The sequence below is a fragment of the Gallinula chloropus genome (genome assembly GCF_964237585.1).
Source record: "Gallinula chloropus genome assembly, chromosome: 24".
NCBI classification, from domain to species: domain Eukaryota; kingdom Metazoa; phylum Chordata; class Aves; order Gruiformes; family Rallidae; genus Gallinula; species Gallinula chloropus.
The window spans coordinates 6,029,612-6,052,674 of record NC_140109.1 but is presented as its reverse complement, the minus strand read 5'-3'; the positions used below and the strand labels follow the sequence as shown (position 1 = coordinate 6,052,674).

General features: G+C 52.7%; 2 protein-coding genes across 3 annotated transcripts in view; both read left to right on the top strand.

The window, feature by feature from the left end:
* Positions 1-11,975, top strand: part of ARHGAP32 (Rho GTPase activating protein 32) — a 130,316-nt gene extending 118,341 nt beyond the window's left edge. The window contains exons 19-24 of the mRNA XM_084275008.1: positions 1,853-2,054; positions 2,829-2,974; positions 4,891-4,965; positions 6,266-7,120; positions 7,825-8,729; positions 9,576-11,975. Coding sequence (XP_084131134.1) covers positions 1,853-2,054; positions 2,829-2,974; positions 4,891-4,965; positions 6,266-7,120; positions 7,825-8,729; positions 9,576-11,825 — 4,433 coding nt within the window. The 3' untranslated portion in view covers positions 11,826-11,975. The remainder of the gene's footprint in view (positions 1-1,852; positions 2,055-2,828; positions 2,975-4,890; positions 4,966-6,265; positions 7,121-7,824; positions 8,730-9,575) is intronic.
* Positions 11,976-17,655: 5,680 nt separating this feature from the next.
* On the top strand, positions 17,656-22,550 carry PTS (6-pyruvoyltetrahydropterin synthase). 2 transcript variants are annotated; one of them, XM_084274898.1, is made up of 6 exons: positions 17,656-17,755; positions 19,340-19,419; positions 20,101-20,117; positions 21,113-21,169; positions 21,475-21,545; positions 22,005-22,550. In XM_084274898.1, exons 1-6 carry the CDS (start codon positions 17,682-17,684, stop codon positions 22,144-22,146), a joined length of 441 nt encoding a protein of 146 aa, XP_084131024.1. In that variant the 5' UTR covers positions 17,656-17,681; the 3' UTR covers positions 22,147-22,550. The 2 variants fall into 2 exon arrangements, with proteins under 2 accessions (XP_084131024.1, XP_084131023.1); XM_084274897.1 differs by having other exon boundaries at positions 20,095-20,117.
* Positions 22,551-23,063: the final 513 nt, after the last annotated feature.

Below are 23,063 nucleotides of genomic sequence, written 5' to 3'. Positions count from 1 at the left end.
GGCTTTCAAAACTGCTGTCCATACCCATCTTAGAAGCTGAGGATGCTCTGTGGAAGTGCACACCTCAGTGCTACTGCTTGTATGTCCTATCACTGAGAAATTGTAAGGACTCTCTAAAATCTTTGGCCACCTGCCCTTCTTTTTAAAGCCATCGTGCTCCTGCAGGCTCATCTCTTGGAGCTGCCTGGCAGTACAACACACCATCCACCCTCATCAGCACTTTGGAACACAAACAGAAAGGGACCAGTTGAAAACAAGTGCTCTACTCAGTAATGTTGATGCTAAGAAACTTGGGCTTGCTCTTAACAGGGAATATTTTGCCATCAGCTCTCTCATGGTTATTTCTTCTGCATACAGTCTGTATGGGTTATATCAGCAGGGTGGCCCAGCAGGGCCCTGTGGCTATTGCCCACTTCTCAGCTCACTGTGCCAATTTGTGGCTTTAGGGTGGGGAATGAATCACAACACATTTGTGCCCAAACCCAGAGCACCTGAAATGCCATCCAGCCTTGGAACCTACAAACCCCTTTGAGTAACTGAGACCATAAGTATACCCATTCCATTGAAAACAAGCAGAGTTGCAGCAGGAAGAAACTTTACTCTGCATGTTAGATCAACAACCAAGGATACCATGAGCTATTCTTACTCCTAAGCTGCATTAAGTGTGTACCATCTGCTTGGATAACCTGCCCTTGCTATGAAATGTGCAGAGTCACCAGTCACCCCCCCTCTCTGGAGCACAGAGAACTGTTTTTTCCAGTTTATTTGCTGCTTTTAAGCAAGCCCTATCTCTACTTCAGAGAGCAGAGTTGCTCCAAGTCAGCTTTTGTCCCTACAGGAAGGCAATTTTAAAAGTCAGTAGGACCAGAGGTTAGTTTGGCTGAGCAGTAACAGCCCACAGCAGGCTGAGCTCTGCCAGGGAAAGATAAGCGTGCAAAGAGCCTGAGCCAAACGATTATCCAGGCTTAGAATGGACCATGTAAATTCAGTGGCTAATTGTTTAATGACTTGGTCATTTGCATTCAATGTGCTCAGACACAAAACCTGCCAGGAGAAGGGTCAGAGTTGCAGGAATGCTGTGCTGCAGCGAGGCAGCATCCTCTTTGGAGGTTCCAGGAGCCTCTGGCTTTGAGGACAGCTTCTTACCTGTAAGAGATAGAGCTAGTGTACCCACACCACACCCAGGACAGTGTTTACAGCTCTCCCAAGAGACTCCACACACTTTATGCAAGAGCTGTGATGCTAAAGGGAGGGTGGAACCAACCAGGAGGTTGATGTGATGACATACTTCCCCCCCCTACACCTCTGAACTCACATGAGAATAACCATAGCAGTACTTACCCTGTAAGCTCCTACACCAGGCTCCTCATGCTCCTCCCCAGCTGTCTCTACGCTGCAAGCAGGAGGCACCATCAGCTACCATTACAACCATGTCCACATGTCCAAGCCCAAGGCTTACAGCTGGATTCCCTTTACTGTGCCCACCTGCACAACAGTTTATTGCACCCACAGTCACCTGTGGCACCAAGATCTGGAACCTAGGAATGCCTGAAGCCAAGAAGGAAAGACCTCACTTTCAGACTCCTGCATGCAGGTGAAGCTGCAGTACAGTGTGTCAGGGAAGGTTCCTCACCCACCTCCTTTGTTTCCTTCTGAAAACACACTAAGCTGCTCTCAGAATCGAGGCAGTGCCTTTGTCATGATCACATCCCTCTGACAGAATGCTTGTTTGAGCCCATCTGTTGGTGGCTGGGATAACACAGGCTTAGATAAACACAGCACCTCCCTAGACACACAGCCCCAGCACTCTGATCTGCTGGTTTCTCATTCTCCCTGGGGTTTTCCCTTACAGGACACAGTTCTTTATCAAGGCCCAAGTCTCTGTTGGTGTCCTCTCCTTCCACGAAGCTGCTCACACTGGAGGAGGCCCAGGCACGGACTCAAGCCCAGATCAACTCTCCCATCGTGGCAGACAGCAAGTACATAGAAGTGGGAGAAGGCCCTGCAGCCTTACAGGGGAAGTTTCACACCGTCATAGACTTCCCATCTGAAAGGTAGAGACTCATTTCCTTCCCAGCACGTGGCATAACCAGAGTGTGGTTTGGTTTAGAGCAAAAATGTGCTGTTACCAGTGTAAACTCATTGGACCCTGGGCAACCTTGTGTAGCTCCAGGCCTGGAGGTTGGTGTCCCTGCCTGTGGCAGAGGGGTTGGAATTGTATGATCCTTGGGGTCCCTTCCAACCCAGACCAGTCTGGAATTCTGTGATTCAGGACTAATTACCTGCAACAAATCCAGGTTCCCCTCAAAATGGAACAGTTGGGCAGACTCCATGACATCAGAAGTTAAACATGGCAGCAAAAAGAGGTGACATGGGATTTTTATAACATGAGTAAGAGATGGTTGGATGGGGCCTTGAGCAGCCTGGGCTGGTGAGAGGTGTTCCTGCCCATGGCAGGGGGGTTGGAACTGTATGACCCTTGGGGTCCCTTCCAACCCAAACCATCCTATGATACTATGGTTTTAAATACCTTCAGCTGCACTGTTCCTGAGCGAACTGATGGAACAAGAAAAGCCATCCCCTTAGCTGCTATACCATACAGGTGTGGAGCCCTTGCTCACCTGCACTGCACCTCCTTTGCACAGTTTGGTGGGATTTACCCAGCAAGACTTCAGGGCTGAGCTATAACAAAGGAAAAAACATCCTCAGACAGAGGTTCTAAGCTTTGCTTCAGCAGAAACCCAGAGGGTGCTAATCCCAGCCAAGCAGTAGCAGGAACTCAACACAGCTTCCCCCTCCCAACAACTGTCTCTATTTTCTCACGCCAGAAAAAGGCCTCCCAGCAAGATGAAGAAATCTCCAGTTGGCAGCTGGCGTTCCTTCTTCAACCTGGGGAAATCATCCTCCGTGTCCAAACGCAAACTGCAGCGCAACCCCAGCGAGCCCTCGGAAATGAAAGCCATAGCCCTGGCAGGTAAGGGGCAGGGGGGGCACATCCAGCTTCCAAAAACACCCAGGATGTTTCAGCAACGCAGAATTCCTGTTGACAGTGGGCTTTTACCTCCTCCTAGCGTTCAAGACATGTATAACACCTTATCTTAATTCCTCCTGCACACTTGCGGGTGGGAAGGGCGATGGGATCCTGGGCTCCATCAGCAGAGGGGGGGCAGCAGGGACAGGGAGGGGATTGTCCCTCTCTGCTCTGCCCTGGGGAGGCCCCAGCTGGAGTCCTGTGTCCAGAGCTGGGGCCCCAGCACAAGAAAGATGTGGGACTGGTGGAGAGGGGTCAGAGGAGCCCCGGAGGGGATCAGAGGGCTGGAGCAGCTCCCCTACGGAGAGAGGCTGAGGGAGCTGGGCTGGCTCAGCCTGGAGAAGAGAAGGCTGTGGGGGGACCTCATTGCAGCCTTCCAGTGCCTGAAGGGAGCAGAGGAACAGGAGGGGAATCAGCTTGTTCAAGGGCAGAGACTGGCAGGACAAGGGGGCTGGAGTGAAGCTGGAGGAGGGAAGGGTGAGAGGAGAGATTAGGGGGAAGTTCTTTGCAGAGAGAGTGGTGAGGGGCTGGAAGGGGCTGCCCAGAGAGGGGGTGGGTGCCCCATCCCTGGGGGTGTTCAAGGCCAGGTTGGATGGGGCCCTGGGCAACCTTGTGCAGCTCCAGGCCTGGAGGTTGGTGTCCCTGCCTGTAGCAGGGGGTTGGAACTTTATGATCCTTGGGTTCCCTTCCAACCCAGACCAGTCTGTGATTCTATGATTCTATGACTTTGCTATGAAATAAGAATACAGCCCTGTCTCCCTTGTCTGAATTTGCTAGACACACAATTAAACTAGGTAAAGGTGCTTTTCCACACACACCGGCGTGCCTGGAGAAGGCATCTGACCACCTTCTGTAGCCACATCCAATCTGTGGAGAGTGAATTTTCCACCCTTCCCATAGTTTGCTACTGTGTTGAAGTTTCAGACTGGCAGCAATATGGTGTTGTGATAGGACACACCACAAATCCCTAAACATGGGCTGGTGAGTTCTTAACTCCCAGTGCTGTTTTCAAGCTGTAACTCTCACCCTCTCCCATATAACAAGCACATTGATCTAAAAGCAGCAGTGTCCTTCAAGGCTGCCTGGAAAGGGACCTCCTGGAAGGGATCTCCATAGGCCAGTCTCCCATGCGGAGCGGGACTGCGTCTGTCTTAGACAGCAAAGCATGTTAACTGGCAAACAGGAGAAAGGTTTTTCTTCAAGGAGCTTTGGAGTAAAAACAAATCCCCCCAAAAAAAAACCCAAAGAAACAAATTGGCTGGCCCTGTGTGGAGCCAGGAGTTGGAGATGATGATCCTTATGGGTTCCTTCCAGCTCGGGAGACTGGATTCTATGAAGAAATTGCTGGGACTGTGCACCCTAGAGAAGAGAAGACTAAGGGGGGACCTTACTAATGTTTATCAATACCTTAAGTATGGGACACAGGGGGAAATGGGCAGCCCCTTCTCAGTGTCTGTGGGGACAGGACAAGGGGCGATGGCCTCAAGTTGGAGCACAGGGAGTTCTGCACTAACATGCAGAAGAACTTTTACCCAGTGAGGGTGAGGGAGCCCTGGGACAGGCTGCCCAGGGGGTGTGGAGTCTCCTTCTCTGGAGAGATTCCAGACCCTTCTGGGTGCCTCCCTGTACAATACGAGCTGGGGAGCTGCTTTGGCAGGGGGTTGGACCCATTGATCTCTGGAGGCCCCTTCCAAACCCTGTGATTCTCTGTGATTCTGTGAAAAAGCACAGCTGTTACTCTCAGGACACCAGGGCCATTGCTAGAAACCCATTTGTTTTTAACCTGCCACCACCACATACCCAAATACAAACCAGTGTTATAAAACTCAGCTTCTCCCTCTTTGGTTGCTTTTCCTTAGGTGGACGAGGAGACAGCGGGACCCTTCGCTCAGCTAAAAGTGAGGAGTCCCTTACCTCTCTGCATGCTGTTGATGGTAAGACATCAATTGTACCTACACTTTTAATGTGTGTGGATTAATAAATAGGAAAAAACAAAAAAGGCAGTTTGACATTGCTGACTACAGATGGGCTGGTTTTCCACCCCTCTGGTAAAAGCTGAGCTTGCTAATTCACAAAGTAGCTTACCCCTGCCCACCACAGATGGGTACCAGAGAGAGAGATGCTCTTCAGGTCTTTGTTTTCTTTCTAAGGTAAAAGCAAACCTCTCACTTTCCTGTAGCCAGTACCCCTTAACATTATTCCTTGCCCCATCCCCTTTACAGTCTGAGGTGGTAAAAAGCAGCATCAGGAAGGAAAACGCTTTCTAAGAAAGCCCTGGGTGTCCAGCAGGCTTGAGCCAGCTTTGTGTTTGCAGGTGGATCCCATTCAGACTAAATTGGACCTGACAGCTGCTGGAGGGGAGTTTGAGCAAATGTAGTAAAGGCTATTGCTGACTACATGTCCTGGTTTCAGCTGGGATGGAGCTCATTTCTGCATTCTGTTTATTTATTTAATATTTAATGGATTATTTATTACTTGATCCACATCTAATAGTGGGTTATTTATTACTTTTATTATTATTTTTTCTATTTAATACTTAATTATTATTTATTTATTTATTATTTAATCCACATCTAATAGTGGATGGAATGCCATGTTTGAGAGTCAGGATGAGAGCAGTGCTGATAGCACCCTGATGTTTCTAGTTGTTGCCCAGCAATCAAGGACTTTTTCAGTTGTTTATATTTCCCTACTAACAAGAAGGGAGGGGACACACAGCCAGGACAGGTGACCTGAACTGGCCAAAGGGGGTATTCCATACCAATTACATCAGGCTCAGCAGAAGAGGGGGGCTGGTTGGAGGATGAGCAGGTGGCTCCAGGACATGTGGTTTTGGGGACAGTCCAGTTTTTCAGGACAGCTCTGGGCTGAGTTTTGTGGTTGGGTGACAAACTGCATTGTGTATCACTAATTTCATATATTTTTTGCTATAAAGTCCTGTCAGCATTGTTGTATTTTATCTTTCTGCTATTCTAGTAAACTATCCTTACCCAACCCACGGGGTTTTGGTTCCTTGGGTTGGGTTTTTTCCCTTTTCCCTTCCCTTTCCCCACCTCCCATGTTCCTCCCTCTCCACTCCCTTTTAAAGAACAAGTGACTGTGTGGTGCTCAGCTCTCAGCTGGGGCAAAACCACCCGCCCTACATTACTTCTGTGTTTAGACTTCACCAGGTGAACCACCCATCACCTCCTGGGCAGCAAGGTTTGGACACTAACCTATCCCACTCCTTCCTAGGTGAATCCAAGCTGTTCCGACCCAGAAGACCTCGGTCCAGCAGCGATGCTCTGTCTGCTTCCTTCAATGGAGAGCTCTTGGGAAACATGAACCGCTGCAATTCTTACGACAACCTCCCCCACGACGACAGCGACGGGGACGAGGGGCTGATCCACGTGCCTGCCCTGATCTCCCCTCGGTCCGCTGAGGACGTTGACCTGAGCCCACCGGAGATCGGAGTCGCTAGCCTGGACTTTGACCCAATGTCTTTTCAGTGCAGCCCACCCCAGGCAGATTCTGAGTGTCTGGATAGCAGCACCTCCCTCCTGGAGTCAGTGGGTTTAAATAAGGAGAAGCCCAGCCTGCTAAAGAAGGATGTAGAATCAGGCAGCCAGTCGCAGACACCAGGCAGTGCCACCAGCTCTGAGCCAGTCTCCCCCTTCCAAGAGAAGATGAGTCCGTTCTTTACTCTAGACCTGAGCCCAACTGAAGAGAAGACCTGCAAACCCCACACCTTCTCCCCCAAGATGGGCCGAAAGCCCCTCAAATCTCCACCTCTGCCCTCATCAGAACCCGTCTCCTTCGTGCTGCCCGGCCGCGCGGCTGAAACGATTGGAGGAGCGCCCGTCGCATCCAGAAACTCCTCTGCTTCCAGCTGGAGCAAAGGGATTGGCATCACTGAGGTCACAAACAGGTCCCCAACCCAGATGTCCTTGCCCCTGAAAAACAGTGAAACAGGAGCAGGGGAAGGAGCCCACCAAGAGCTACAGCATGCCCAGCTAGTGGCTGCTGGCAAGCCCGAGCTGCCAGAAGAAGGGGAGAGACCAATGTCAAGCAGTCAGAATAAGACTGTACCCTCTGGACACACACAGCCAGGTACAGTGCATTTTCCTCCATTCTTTCTTTAAGTTCCAAAGGGGACCTGCTCTCCAACCCATCCTGCTCTGCGTGCCTTTTAGGAGAGGGGATTGCCCATCAGTTCTGATCACAAGTGTCTTGCAGGGCTGCGCAGATCAGTGAGGTTTCTTAACCTCTGCCTTCCTCCCTACATCACACCGGTCTCAGAGAATTTTTTTTCCATTCTATTCCCACTTTTTTTTCCCCACCCTGTCATAACACAAAAATCTAGAGCATGTCCTTCTAAACCATTTCAGCTGACAGACCATCTAAGACCTCTTCTTTATTTTTTTTTTCTCTTAATTAAAAATCTGCCAACGCTCGAAGAAGGGACCTTCTCACCTAAAAACTTATGATCAAAATTGTGTTCAGGGTATCTCTCATTCTCTGCTACCTGCTTCCTACCTCTCTAGAAATGCAAGAAGAACCTTTAGACAATCTCTTGTGGGTTTTTTTTTCTTTTCCCTTTTTTTTTTTGCCATGAACTGCTGTACTACTGAGGATTGGCAGGTGGGACAGAACCTAGTGGCTCACCTCAGAAGGAATCACCGCTGAGAAAGTGGGGAAAAGCCTCTTTTTTTTAATTTTTTAATTTTTTTTTTAAATAAAGGTCATTAAGGCTACATCACTCCTCTTATTGGGTAACATAAAATCACTCTCTCTCTCAATTTTCCCCCCATTAGGAGCAGTTGCCCTCGACTCCCCCCAGGATCCTGTTCCCGTCAGTTCCGTGTCTCTTATCCCTCCTCCTCCTCCGAAAAACGCAGCGCGCATGCTAGCCCTAGCGTTAGCTGAGTCCGCCCAGCAAGCGTCCGCGCAGTCCCAGAAAAGGCCAGGAGAGGCTCCCTCTGACAGCACCAATTACGGGGAGGCTGAAGCTGGCGCAGCTCTAGAAAAGCTCCATCTCTCCGCTGGTGCTCCAGACAAGCTCCACCTTTATACTGGTCTGCCAGAGAACCGACTTCACTTCCAGGCTGGTGCTGCGCCGGTAGAGCAGGATTTCCAAGGTAGCGGAGCACCCGGAGAGCAGAACCACCCGCCGGGTGCGCCGGGAAACTGGGACCCCCCACCTCTCCATACTGGGGACGTGCCTGGTGGCAGAGATGCAGAGCAGGAGCAGCCCAGCTTCCATCCTGGTAAACCGGGGGACAAAGATCACTTACCCCCCCACGCTGGGGACTGGGAGCACCCCCCTCACCATACTCCCGGTGCTCTGCCTGACTGGGAGGCGCCTGCAGCGGACTTGCCTGTAGATAAGCCCCAGCACCGCGCGTGCGTGGCTGGGGACAAGCACCACGTACCTGTCTGCGCAGACGACGACAAACTTCAGGCTCCTCCTGTTGTAACTGCTGGGGAGAAAAGCACCCCGGCTTCCATCCCCTATTTAACAACCATCCAGACAACAACCGCTGAGCCGAGCCGGGAACCGGCCGGTCCGGCCGCTACAACCCAAGCTGATGTCACCGTTACAGCTGCTCAGCGCCTGCTCCCAACCAGCCAGCCGGCCCCGCCGCCGAGGCAAGACCACCAGGCAGCCATGGGACAAGTGCCAGCGGCCTCTGCAAAGGCGTCAAGCGGTGCCAGTCAGGTAGGTGGATGTGACACACACTCACACAAATCCACACAAAGCCCTGAGCACAGCGTCTGTGCACAGCCGAGCTCTAGGAAAGCTGGTTGAGGCCCCGGTGGCAAAAGCTATGGTTAGGGGGGTGGAACCAAACCCCTACGTGTTGTACACCACAGACACAGCCTCACAGAGCAGCAGTGCTGTGTTTCTTAAGGAAACACCCAGATGGACCTACCCTCACTGATTTCACACAAGAGGTGTCTGCTGTGTACAACATGGAATGAGTTTCTAACTGCTGAGGAAAAAGCCTTTTGGCATCCTCTCCTCTCCACAGCCTGTTCTTCCAGCAGTCTTTAATAAAGCAGGTTGGGGTCCTGGTGGAGAAGTGAGATGTGGGAAGGGAACCTCAAATCCCACCTACCCACTGCACGTGTGCCTGCAGCACTGCACCTATGTTTAAGGGAGGGATCACTGCTGTGTTACCCTCCTCCATCTGCCCAGCAGGGCGTGAGCAGTTTCAAATTGGGGCGTTGCATTGAGACAAGCGTGTTTCTGAGCAGACCTGTGGCACCTGGGTTTTACCTTTTGCTGTCAAGAGACAGCCACCCCCTCCCCTCCCTCTAGCTTGACATTCCCAGAGAGTGGCAGGTCCCCAGAGGCACCACAAACATACCCACCCAGAACATACCCACCCAGAACATACACACCTCCTCTTCTCCAGCGAGCAGTGCTACCTCTCCACAGCCAACAAACCACTGAACACCTGCAATTGAACCAGCCCTTGCAAGTGGCTGTGATGCTTTAGCTTGTTAGTAGGAGCAGGGAAGAGTTCCTTGCCTCTAATTTCTGCTGGTCTCTCCCCTACAGGTGTGGGGTGCAGGTGCACCTGAAAAGCCCCCCGAGCCCACGCCGGGTTTCGTCTCAGAAAGCAGTTCCACTGCCCGCTGCTCCTCCTCTGTGCCCACGGGGCACCAGAGCCATTTGGAGAAGCCTCGGGAGACTACAAGGGCCCCCCCGCTGCACATGCGCTCCGAGTCCGTCCCGACCCACTCCTACAGCTTCACCCCCCCTGTCCCACCCGTGAGAACGCTGGAGAGCAAAATTGCTGCCGCCATGCACTCGAACAACACAGACGCCATCAACAACTCCAATTACCACGCCTTCCTGTCCTCCTCCATGCTGGTGTCCTCTGTGGAGGAGGCCCTGCTGCCACCGCCACCCCCTCCTCCGCCCAAGCATGCTTCCCTGCAGTCTGTATACGTGCCCCATCCCAAGCCTGAGGGCATCCCCGAGCCCTCGGGGCCGGATGGTTACCTGCACCACAAGCCACCTTCCGTCCACCAGTACAGGCCTGAGAGCGTTCCTCCTCATGTCTACCACAGCAAGCCTGACCAGCACCAAGCCTACCCGCCCCGGTCTGAGACCCCTGCTTCTGCGGGCACGCGCTACAACACCTACACGAACCAAGCGAAGAGCACCTCCGCTCTCCACTCCAAGCCCCGCAGCCGGACGGAGTTTGTGTCCTCTGTCAGCCCCACGGGCCTGCGCAACGCCGGCTACGCCGAGGATGCTCCTCCCTACCCCACTATCCGAAGGGTTCAGTCGCTGCACGTCCCCACCCCTGCCGCCTCCGCTATCCGCTCCGTGCCCATTTCACGGACTGAGGTACCTCCAGACGACGAGCCGGTATACTGCCCGCGGCCCCTCTACCAGTACAAGCCATATCAGCCCCACTCCGACTACCACGTAACTCAGCTGCAGCCTTACTTTGAGAACGGGCGGGTACACTACCGGTACAGTCCTTACTCCAGCTCTTCTGGATCCTCCTACTACGCCGCCGCGGATGGGAGTTTTTACGACCTGGATCCTTACAGCACCGTGCGGGTCAGACCCTTCCACCCGCTGCCCAGCCGTGACTTTGCGTCCTACGCGACCCGGCTGCCAAGCAAAGGCCTGTACCGCTTTCCCAGCCTGTCTGCCTACCCTCGGGGAGGTCTCATCGGTCACCTGGCAGGGAAAGAGCACAGCTTCATCAGCAGAGACGTGCCTCCCGCCCCGGACATAAAGCACATGTACATGTCCTGGGACCTGGAGGACATGGAGAAGTACCGCATGCAGTCTATCCGCCGGGAGAGCCGCACGCGCCAGAAGGCGAAAGGGCCGGTGATGTCCCAGTATGATAACGTGGCCCCACTGCTGCCAGAAGAACTGGGAGGACTGGATGTGATTCACTTACGCAGCAAATCGGATCCTGGGAAAACTGGCCTCCTCACCGTGGCAGAAGGGAAGGAGGGCAGGTACCCGGCCAAGGCAGCTACGCCCGAGGGGGACGAGCGTTACTACATGCAGCACCCCGAGGCAGAGCTGGACAGAGCCCACTACCACGGAGCCTACGGGAACGGGCAGTCGGAGAAGCCGTCCCTGCCCCAGAAGCAGAGCAGCATCCGCAACAGGAAGCTTCACGAGCCAGGCTGCAGCACAAACGAGCACAGGACGCACTTGCAGCAGGAAGCGAGCCATAGGCAGCCTTCCGAGCCCAAAAACGGGCCCCCTTACCCTGACTACAGGCCCAAGGGCGGCCCGGAGCCCTCTGAGCCCATCGGTTACCAGCACTCGGGTGGGAAGTACATCCCAGCGAGCCAGGAGACCCTGAGACTGAACCACAAGGAAGTGAGGTTGGCAGAGGACAGGCCAGATTTGGAGAGGTCTCGAGCCAGACCGAGCACATCCATGGAGAAGCACTCCAGAGACTGCTATAAAGAGGAGGAGCATGCCGCCCCCCCCATGGCACCGCCGCCCAAGCCCGAACGGAGCCACAGCCTCCGAATGCAGCACCCTGAAACCATGGAGAGGGACTCTGCCCTCCTCTACCCATACCAAACCCTTGGGAAACGCCAAAGCACTATGACTGTGGTGTCCCAGTACGATAATTTGGAGGATTACCATACCATGCCTCAGCACCAAAGAGGGGGCTATGGTGGAGGAGGAGGGGGGTTCGTGCCCCCCAGCTTTACCCACGTGCACAGTAGAACTTATGCTACAGCCCTTGGGCAGGGAGCCTTCCTCCCAACTGAGCTGTGCTTGCAGAGGCCTGAAACAGAGGTCCACGTTGAGTGAGCTGGTGTGGGGGGGGATGGAGGGATAGAGTCTAAGCAGCCTCTGCTGGACAGTGGACTGTTTTATTTTTTCAGTGACAGAAAAAGAAAAAAAAAAAAAGAAAAAAAATTAATAACAAACCCACCCCCTGCCCCCCATGAGCAAAGCAAACCCCCCCCCCCTCCTCTTTCTTCCCCACCCCTAGCAGCCACCACTCACTGTTTTTATGTAGTAGCGATAGAGCTTTTCTCATGTAGTTTTGAGACAACTGGAAGGACAGGGCAGGCTGCTGGCACGCAGATGCTGCTGGAGAGGCTGGGCAGACCTGAAAGATGCTGGTGGGGCAGGGAAAGGAGTTTTTCCTTCTCTGGATTCGCCATCGGTGGCTCCCACCGCTTCCTCAGCACTTCTCCTGTGGTGTGGTCCTGTGCATGATGGACTGTGCATGCAGCTCTTCCCTCCCCCATGTGTAGTACACTGCCCTTCCCACCGCTAGCTTCCAAGCAAGGGGCTCCACACCATGCCCTGGGAAGAACCTCTGTTCCACCCCCTCTGAGGTTACACAGCCAGAGCCAGGCTGGGAGGTGGGGTTGGGGGGGGGGGGAAGTCTGACCAAGAGTTTTCTTGGTGAATGCCAAGGTCCTGCCTTTCCCTGGAAAATTAATGCTTAAGTCTAGCAGATCCACTTCGATTCCTTTGAAGTGGGGTGGCGGTGGGGAGCCTGCTTTTGCCTTCAAGCCTGCAGAAAAGGCTCTCCAGCTCAAACTGCAGTGTGCTTTTTCAGTTGCTTAAGCTGCTTCTGACTACAAGAAATTCAGTTCCTTTGAGGTTCCTCTGTTGTCAGCAGAGGCTGGCTATGGAAGATGAGTAGGGCAGGTTTGTAGGGCTTCATACCAAAAGGAAAAAAAACCCAAAAGGCAGATGTACACTGAACCATGCACACACAAGGTGGGAACAGCACACCCCTTTCATGCCAGCTCCTCTTTACTGCTAGGCTAGCTGCAATCCAGAAGGATTTAACCCCCTGTTGTGGCTGGCCAGGCAGTATCATCTCTCCACAAAGAAAAAAAAAACCCTCCAAAAATGCTATTTAAAATAAATAATAATAATAATATAGAATTACATCCAGCTTGTAAATTGGAGCCAAGCTTCCCAGCTGGGAAATGACTGTGAGTAAGTGCCAAGTTACCTGCGTGACCAGCTACTCACTGTGGGTCAGATTCTGCTGCTCCTCCATCAGGGAATGCTCCTGTTGACCTTCAGCTGCAGGCCTGTGGGATGCAGCTCTCTGTAACCTTCAAGTTCTGTGTTGGCAGGGGCATCCCTGGGAAGCTGTGACACACAGAGTAGCTACGTGCTGTGAAATGGGGCTGCCTCACGAGTTGTAGCTCCTACCAGTATTCATTGAGTAGGGACTGAAGGCCAGTGCACTCTAGAACATGCTAATCACCCTTGTCCCAGGTGTTTAAAAAGCTTTCCCTACTGTAAAAGAAGCCTCTCAGCCTCCCCCTGCACCCCCCAACTTACTACAACCCCACCTTAAAGCACATCCCTGTTGTGATGGTATGAGCAACACTGGAGATGTAGGGGCTTTGACATCTTCACCAGTGAAGTCCAAGGCCATTCCTTCTCCATGCAGATGAACTTCCCTACCTGCTTTGAGCACTGATGCTTTGGTAGAAACCTGGAGGCCTCACAGTTAGCCCATAGCTGTGAGAGCTGAAGGAGCTTGGGTTATTTGAACAGAAGCTTCATGGCTATTTTGGGGCTTTTAAACTGTAAAGAGGGAAAAAAAACCCCAACCCAACCTTCTTCTAGTAGCTAACCAGGCTTCTTTTAATCCTGTAGCCTTGCCCAGGGCTGCTTGAGCAGCCTCATGGTCCCATTTAACCTGCAGCACTGCTGTTGGGAGGGTTTTGTTTAGAGGGTTTGTTCTTAATGTGATACAGAAATAAATCTGGCACACTCACTCACACACACACACACACAAAGGAGCAGCACTGTGATCAGGTTACCCCAATCTGTGTGACTAGCAGTGGGGTTGGGCTTCTTTTTGGGGGGTGGGGGGGTGCTGGAATGTTACTTTGTGGGGTTTTATTTCTTTTTGGGAAGGAAAACTAATGGAAATAGGTGGAAAAGGGCCATTAGGTGAGCCATGGTGTGGGCCACCCTGTCTGCATCTCCCTCCCAAGGGAGAGCTGACCTCTCTGCATTCCTCACCCAGGGAGCCCAGTTTAAGCACATGCTCTCTCAATAGAGGCATGCAGGACTGGTACCAGTCCTCAGCCAGTCTCCTGGTTACCTGGTCTCCAGTGGAAGCAGGGACAGCATGCTTGGTTCAGGCTATTTGGGATTCAGGTAAGGAGAGCTGTAGGTCCAACCTCTCTCTCCATGAAAGCCTTAACTCACCCGCTCCTGCCCCCGCCACAACCCTCCTGACCTCTGTTTTGGCCTTACATTAACCAGGACTATCCTGCTCCAAGGGGTTGCTGATCCCAGCTCCCCCTAATTGCAATTGCCTCTCTGGATTTTCCTGCCTGAAGCCCTTTCCCCTCATAGAGAACAAGTGCCATCCCCAGACAACTCCTGTCCCTTCGAGTCTTTGTGCGACTACTGCCCGAGCCTGGGCTCTTCAGCTCACCTGGCTGAGGTGCCAGGTGCTCATCCCATGGGAAACAAAAGCTCCAGAAGGGCTCAGACAGCTGCTACAAACCCCCCTTCCCCTTGAGAACGAGGAGGCAAAGAAAAGAAACCAAGGCAGCAGAAAGCTTCATGCCCAGCCTCACGCTGTCCCTCCATGTAGCCACGTTGGTGTGGTCCAGAGACCAGGGCTGAGCCACAAAAAAGGTTAAGGCACCAGGTTTTCCCAGATAATGAGGTGAACACTCTCTTTTCCATGTTGCTGCTGGCCCTGGCTTAAACATCTAGTGTGATTCAGCACTCCCACCCCCCCAAACCCTGCAGCTCCCCCCCCCCCCCACCAAGCCATATAGTGAACTATGCAGTTCTGCTCTTGCACTGTGGTTAAATCTGTTGGGCCTTCAAGTTCTACATCCTCATCAGTTGAGTCACCCTGAAGTGAAACCAGCCTTTGCATCTGTCCAGAAATTGTAGCTGAGATTTAAGAAGGGCAGCAGAGCAAGGAGGGGATGGTCACAGCTGATGTCTGAGGAAAAGGTGGATGATCTCAAGGTGAGGTGGGAGGTCAGGTCTTGGAAGAGAAATGGGAGGGAGCAAAGGGATGGCAACACCAGTCATGCTCTATTGCAAGTCCAGTTGGGCTCCAATGGAGTTAGTTACTGCCTGACCTAAGCTCCAGCAAGGTGACAAGCAGCAATGTTCCTAAATAGTTCCCTCTCTGCAACCTACCTGCATCTTAAATTGCCCTTTCCCAAGTACCGAGCAGAGTTCCTCCCTGGTGCGTGCGAGGGTTTGGGCTCCAGCAGCGACTCCAGCTCTGGATTTCCACCTCTACGTTGGAGCAGAACATGCAACCTATAGGAGATCTTCCCCAGTGAAGGGGGAGTGTGGATACTGGGTGAGTAAGGAGGACCTGGGCCCTGTGAAGTCTTAACTGCTGATTTTTTAGAGCCTTACCAGGTGAAATCGATATTCATACGCAACGAAACACCCACAACTCTGTGCCTGTGTCTTCCCAGAGATCCTTGGTTCATGCTCATCACTCAAAGGGGTTGGTGTGTGGGAGGGTGTCAGGAAGGATTGCTGTACAAACCCAAAACCCAACTTGAACCTGTACCCATTCCCCTTTCAACCCCAGGATGGGACGGGGTGCTCTGTGTGCTCTGCCATCCGTCACCGCGCTACGTTGACAGGGCATTGACTGAAGTGATGTGGTGTTGGGAAATCTGGGCAAGAAGTTGGGTTTCCTTTGGTGAAAGGTGGCTTAGGCATGCAGCTCTTCTTTCTTTCTTTAATTACTGGTAATTTCCCAGCACCTCATGCTATGGACACCCCACTATTGAAAGGCATGGTCCAGTTTAAACAACCATACAGCCTAATACCTTTGTGTGCAGAGTCTTGCCTCGTCCAGTCAGGGGGGAATTCGGGGTGGGGAAGGTGGGAGGGTTGGGGTAGGGGGAGAAAAGGGTTGTTTTGCAGTTCATTCTCCTGCTGTAGAAGACTTGATTCATTATTTTTTTTTCTCTTCTTTCCCTGAGCCGCATGAGAGAAACATCCCAGAGAGTCTTGGGTTCCCTTTGGAGTTCCCTTCACTTTAATTTATATAGTGTCTTCTTTTTTTTTTTTTGTGAACTGGTGTAAAATGTATATGCTGACAAGCTCCTGTATTTTTATGTAAATATTTTTTGTGGGTTTTCCCCCCTCCCACCCAAACCCCCACTTGCCCCTTTTCTGTAAATATTTAGAATTCTCAGATTCTTCTCACCTTGTATGATGCAGATGTGGTTTTTTTGTTTCTGGTTTTTATTTGTACTGTAATGGAACAATCCAGACTGAGGTGTCTTGTGGTATTAAACAAAAGCAACAGTCCCACTGAGCTCACACTCAGATGTACAACTTGACAGCATTAATCAAGCCAGGTTAAAAACTACTCTGTGGTGTTTGTGTGTGGTTTTTGCCTCGTTAATTAAGGGTATATTTAAAGTAAAAAAGGGGAAAAGCCAGTTTGGAAGGATGCTGGCAGGTATCACTAGAGACAAATGAGCTGACCTAGCTGGAGTCCTGTGTCCAGAGCTGGGATCCCAGTACAAGAAAGATGTGGGACTGGTGGAGAGGGGTCAGAGGAGCCCCGGAGGGGATCAGAGGGCTGGAGCAGCTCCCCTACGGAGAGAGGCTGAGGGAGCTGGGCTGGCTCAGCCTGGAGAAGAGAAGGCTGTGGGGGGACCTCATTGCAGCCTCCCAGTCCCTGAAGGGAGCAGAGGAACAGGAGGGGAATCAGCTTGTTCAAGGACAGAGACTGGCAGGACAAGGGGGATGGAGTGAAGCTGGAGGAGGGAAGGGTGAGAGGAGAGATTAGGGGGAAGTTCTTTGCAGAGAGAGTGGTGAGGGGCTGGAAGGGGCTGCCCAGAGAGGGGGTGGGTGCCCCATCCCTGGGGGTGTTCAAGGCCAGGTTGGATGGGGCCCTGGGCACCCTTGTGTAGCTCCAGGCCTGGAGGTTGGTGGCCCTGCCCGCAGCCATCGGCCGCGCTTGGGAACCGGTCCCGGTAACAGCAGGAAGGCTGCCCGGTAACAAACACCCCCCTGCCCGGCCCGCCGGCTCCCGGGGCTCCCTCGGCTGGGCCTCCGCCGCCTTCCAGCCCCGCAGCCGAGCCGCCGCGGCACTAATCCCAGCGTGGCCCGGCACAGACACCCCCGGGACGCCCCGAGCCCGCCGCGCTGCCGGGACAGCGGTTCCCCGACCGGGGGTGGGGGGGGGAGCAACCGCCGCTGCCCCCGCTGGGGGCTGTAGTGCGGGACAAGGGGCGGGTCCCGCCGCGCGTTGCCATGGCGACGCGTCGTGCCCGGCCGGGTAACCGCAAAGGGCCGGGCCGGGCTTTCCAGGGTGGGGGAGCAGGTAGAGGCAGGGAAGGATCAACACCGGATTGTGTGTTCGCACAGCACGCCAAGCAGAAGCAGCTCACAAAGCCGCCCTTACCCGAAGGAGCACGGAAAACCCCACCCACCTCAAATCACTGCGCTCTGTCCACTCCACAGCCCCGCGGGAGCGGAGAGGCGTGCGTAGCCTAAACCGCCCCATGGAGCCCCCCGGCAGCCCCTCTGACCCCGGGCTCCAGGGCTTTCCTTTCGACTGAACAGTCCGAGCGGTGCCCGGTGCGGAGCCGCCTCGCCGGGCGGCGCTGCGGAGCCGCCGCTCCGCCCCCGGGGAGCGGAGGGAGCCGTTGGGCAGCACCGCCCGCCATGGCGCCGGCCGCAGCCCGGCTGGCGCGGCTCTCCCGCAGCGTCTCCTTCAGCGCCTGCCATCGGCTGCACAGGTGAGCGACCCACCGCACGCCCGGCCCCGGCCCCGGCCCCGCCACCCCCGGGACGCGACAGCCCGGCCCTGCAGCCCGCTCAGGGTGCAGAGGCCTCGCAGGGCTGCGGGGCCTTAGCGCGTTGCGAGCCGCCTCTGCGGAGCCGGGTCCGTGGCTCAGCTCCTCCGGCCTCCGCGTCGCTGCTGAGGGCTGCCCGGTTGCCCTGGGCACGGCCGCTTCCCGCAGCCCGCAGCAGCCGGGCCTGTGGCCTGCAAGGTCGGCTTGGAACGGGAGGAGTTACGGGTGCGGTTTGGAAGCGACTCCCTGCGCCCCCTAAGGATCCGTTGCCTTTTTTCCTCCGAAATTGGGTCTTCCCCAAAGAGTTGCCGTGGCCTGGAACAGCTCTGGGAATAGGCACTTGAATTTCCTCCAAGGGAAGCTTCAGGCAGGGAAACCACCCTGCTTGGGGAAGGTCCCCGTTGGTGGTTAATAAATAGTAATAAGCATCGTGCACCTAATGACATTCAACAGGAGCAAGTGGAGAGTCTGGCACCTGGGAAGGAATAACTGCTGGAATCAGGGGGTGACCTGCTGGAGAGGAGCTCTGTGGAGAAGGACCTGGGGGTGCTGGTGGGTGACAGGGTGGCCATGAGCCAGCAGTGTGCCCCGGGGCCAAGAAGGACAATGGGATCCTGGGGGCAGCAAGAGGAGTGTGGGCAGCAGGTCACAGGAGGGGATCCTCCCCCTCTGCTCTGCCCTGGTCAGGCCCCACCTGGAGCATTGTGTCCAGTTCTGGGCTCCCTGGGATAAACCAGCCAGGGATCTCCTGGAGAGAGTCCAGAGGAGGCTACGAAGGGGATGAAGGGCCTGGAGCATCTCCCCTGTGAGGAAAGGCTGAGGGAGCTGGGGCTGTTCAGCCTGGAGAGAAGCAGCCTGAGAGGGGATCTGATCAATGGGTCTAAAGATCTGAAGGGTGGGACACAGGGGGACATGGGCAGCCTCTGCTCAGTGTCTGTGGGGACTGGACAAGGGGTGATGGGCTCAAGTTGGAGCACAGGGAGTTCCCCACCAATGTGGGGAAGAACTTCTTCCCAGTGAGGGTGAGGGAGCCCTGGGACAGGCTGCCCAGGGGGTGTGGAGTCTCCTTCTCTGGAGAGATTCCAGCCCCATCTGGACACCGCCCTGTGTGCCCTGTCCTAGGGACCCTGCTTTGGCAGGGGGTTGGACCCCATGAGCTCTGGAGGTCCCTCCCAATCCCTGTGATTCTGTGATCGTTTTCTCCAGGGGCTTCTTCCTGGGAGCCCAAAGGGATCTGGCCGTGTGCACCTGTGAGTAGCTGTTAGTGTGTTTACACAGCAGTGGGATCAGGCAGTTGTTGTGAAGCCTGCATGTATAAATACAGAACCACAGCTAAAAAACCCCACCAGTGTCAACAACATCTTCCCATGGGCCAAATATGCTGCTTCTGTTTGTGCCTCCTGAGTGGAGAAGCTCGTGGCTTAAATTTGGGGAAGCACAAAGATGGAAGAGCTGGAAACCTGCCCCAGCTGAAGAGTCTGAACGGCTGTGATGGATCCTGAGGTGCCATGTCTGTGTCCCTCACAGTAAAGCCCTGAGTGATGAGGAGAACATCAAGCTGTTTGGGAAATGCAACAATCCGAATGGCCACGGGCACAACTATAAAGGTAAGCAGTGGGCTTCTGTGCAGGTAGCCACAGGCAGGGGCTGCTCTCAGGCAGGCTGCTCTGGATGCACAAGAACCCACAGGAGAGCTGGGCCACTCGTGTCCCAACAGGCTGGTTTGGGGGGTTTTCAGAATTAAAACCAGTGGGGGGAAGGGGGAGGGATTGAATCATGACCTGCTTTTTACAAAGTATTAAATAGATAATATTTATCTCAAAATACCACCTAATTAATCAAACCTCCTTGTTAGTAATAAGCAAAATCCTTGTGTTGTGAATGAAGATATCTTTTTCCTAAGCAAAAGATGTGCAATTTAAACAGCCTGTAAACTTCATGTGGACATTTTCACAAGTTCTTCTCCTGCCATCTGTCCCCTGTGCACACAGAGTCAGCCCTCCCTAGTTATTAGGCTGGCTCCCTCTTTAGCACTGTGTAGTGTAGGTACCCTGAAACTTCTGCTGCAAGACCTGCCAGCTTTACCAGGGAAGGCAGATCGATGCAGATTCCTGTTGTAAAACATAAAATTGCTGGAAAGATAGGGAGATAGATGCCTTTGAAACTGTTCTGGGGTGGGTGGGAGAAGGTGAAGAGAGTGAGAAGAAGAGCACGAAGAGGAGGAGAATCACATCTATAGGTTTCAATCACTGTCTTTCTTTGATGTCTCCGTTTTTTTCCAGTTATAGTCACTGTGCGTGGAGAGGTAAGTGCCATCAGCATTTTCTTCCATTCCTTAGGGTGGCAGGATAGATGGGTCCCCATCTTCCATAGTACTTAAGTTCTAACTCAGTTGCCAGGTTTCCCCAGGTGTTTGTGGAAACTCTGTACACCTCACTGGAGAAAAAAGGACTTGTGTAATCACTGTCCTGTCCACCTTGCCTCTAACAAGGACTTTACAGGTGACCATATTTAAGTCCAAGGTTTGTAATCCTCCTCTGGACATGGATGCCAGAGCCTCACTGCAGAATGTGTAGGCTCTGGTTAGATTTGTGGGGCACCTTTGAATGACTATGGAGTGAGGGGGAGGCTGAGCACTTCTAGTAGCTGATTCTCTCTGCTGTTTTACCAAATACCAAAGCAAATTCTGCTTTTTTGTAGTTTTTTCCCCCCTTCATCCTGTCCTTGTTCTGTGTATCCTGGAGAATGAGTTCTTTAGATAGCACTTTGGCTTTGATGGGTTTTGTCAGACAACTTTTGGAAGATCTCCAGTTCATGGGAAAAGGGGGTTTCTGTTCACATCTGAAACAACAATTTTAAAGCCTCCTCTTTCTGCCTTCCCCAAATACTCTGTGGATTACACAACCTGATTTTGTTCCTGCCAGGCTTTCTCCAGCTGGAAGGATGCTCTGAGCTCCCTGGCTGTTCAACCCAGTAGTTGAATGCCCATTTTCCTGCTTAATGGTCATGCTGGATTGCTGCTGGAGTATGAAAGGTTTCAGTTGAGTTCTTCCTCCCTGGTTTCAGCTTTTATGAGAGAATGAAAATTACTGAAGTTGCTTGTATGGTGTGTCTAACCACTGGGAACACCACAGGAGTAGAGTTGGAACTCAGGGTGTGAAGGTGGAAAGATAATTTCCTGGTGGCTCAGATGCCCTGAGCACACAGATATTGACAGCCTGATGGGTACAGGGCTCCAGACAGCCTTGCTGATAAGGATGTGTAGCTAGGCTACTAATCTCCCAGTTGTTTTCCCTGCAGATTGACCCAGTCTCAGGAATGGTTATAAACCTGACAGACCTGAAGGAATATATGCAGGTAAATAGCACTGTTTTCCTACACATCACTGGGAGAAGTGGTTAGAGCTTTGCAGTTTGGCTGGTGCCAAGGTGGAGAGACATGGTGAGCTGATGATTGTGGAGAATAAAGAAGAAATTAAGGAATGATTTAATGCTCAAGTGCTTTAGTGCTGTGATGTCAGGCAGTATTGTGTCTCCATCTAGGGAGTTAACAGGTTGATGTAGGGTTCTTTTTCATGTTGTTGCCTTGTTCTAGTCACAGTAGTTTGAAGCCCAGCTCTACTGACCAACTGGAACAAGACTGTCACTCTCTTCTGTCTGCAGGAGGCAATCATGGAGCCCCTTGACCACAAAAACCTGGATAAGGACGTGCCATACTTTGCTGAGGTTGTGAGGTGGGTACTGGGACTCCTCCCAGCTTCAGGGCTCAGTCTGACAGCTGAAAGAGCAGCCTTGGTACCTGTGTGACACACGTGTGACACACCTGGGCATGTCAGGGGCTGGGCACTCTGCCTTCCAGCCTTGTGCTGGGCCAGTGCAGGCTGGCTTGGGGCTGCTGCCATCCCACATGCCCACACAGGGCCCCACTCCCTCACACCTGAGGAGCCCTTTGCAGGCTGACATTTGGCACATCACTTAGCTGTGTGGACAGCTTGGGGAAACAGATACAACCTTTCAATTAAACCTTGTTTCAACCACGTTTGCTGGCAGTAAGCCCCACTTAGATCTGGGATATCATCATGCCAAAGCATGGTTCCCTGGGCCCTCAGCAGCACCCCCCCCCTGCTCCATGCTGGGTACAGCCACCAGTGTCCTTGCTGTCAGTGCTGAATCTGTTTGTGTTTCACTCTCAGCACCACAGAGAATGTTGCAGTATTCATCTGGGAAAACCTCAAGAAGCTGCTGCCCATGGGGACTCTTTACAAAGTGAAAGTGTATGAGACAGACCAGAACATTGTCGTTTACAAAGGAGAAGAAACAATCTCTGAGAAGTGAAAGGAGCTGAAGTGCAATTGGCCAGAAACTCTGCTGCATAATTACATCAGTTGATTACTTCAACCTTGCTCGTTCTGTTTCCTGCACCTAGACACTGGTTATGTGTCTCCTGGGGACAAACACGGATGTTTCACAAGAATTCTGCAGCAATCCCATCATTCAGCTTCTCAAATTTGGTTGATTTCTCTGCTTTTTCTCAAGATGATGTGGCTGTTGTGCAAACCCAAACCACCCAAGCTGGTGGGAAATGTATAACTCTGCCAGGTTAAATAAAGCAGCTTTCTAGAGAGGAGCCTGCCTGGCAAAATGTGTGTCCTGCCTGGCCACAAAAGCCTTAGATTTATCTCTAATTTGTGATTTCTGTTAACCTGCATCTTGATCAAATAGAGAACTGCATGATTGTCTCTTTTCCCCCCTCCTTTCTTCCCCCTCCCATCCCTTCTTTTTCCCCCCTTCTTTTTTTTTCCCTCTTTCCTTGGGCTACAGTTCATGTCTTCCTGCACCTAGCAGATCTCCCTCTGTATAAGGAGCTAACAGAGTGATAAGGTTATTTACAACCCCACAACCCCATCAAAATGAAGCCAGGACCAGGTGAGGTGCAAAAGCCAACTTCCATTCCTTAATTTATTTAGATCAGTTGAAGAAAAAAACTACTTTCCAGAAGTTTGAAAATCCCTGAGTAAGCGCTGCCCATATAAAAATACAAACAGTAGTCATACAATCAAGATACTCAGCAGTCCATGCATCCATGTAGCAAAATCAGCTGGTGATTAAAAAAAAGTGAATAAAATATACCCACCCCACCCTTCCAGAAAGCTACTGGAAAGCCAGAGAAACTTCATAAGGCATCCACTGAAATAACACAATTTAGAGGATGCTGGACCAAATGAGAGTGTGGAGCATAAAGTCCCAGTGCC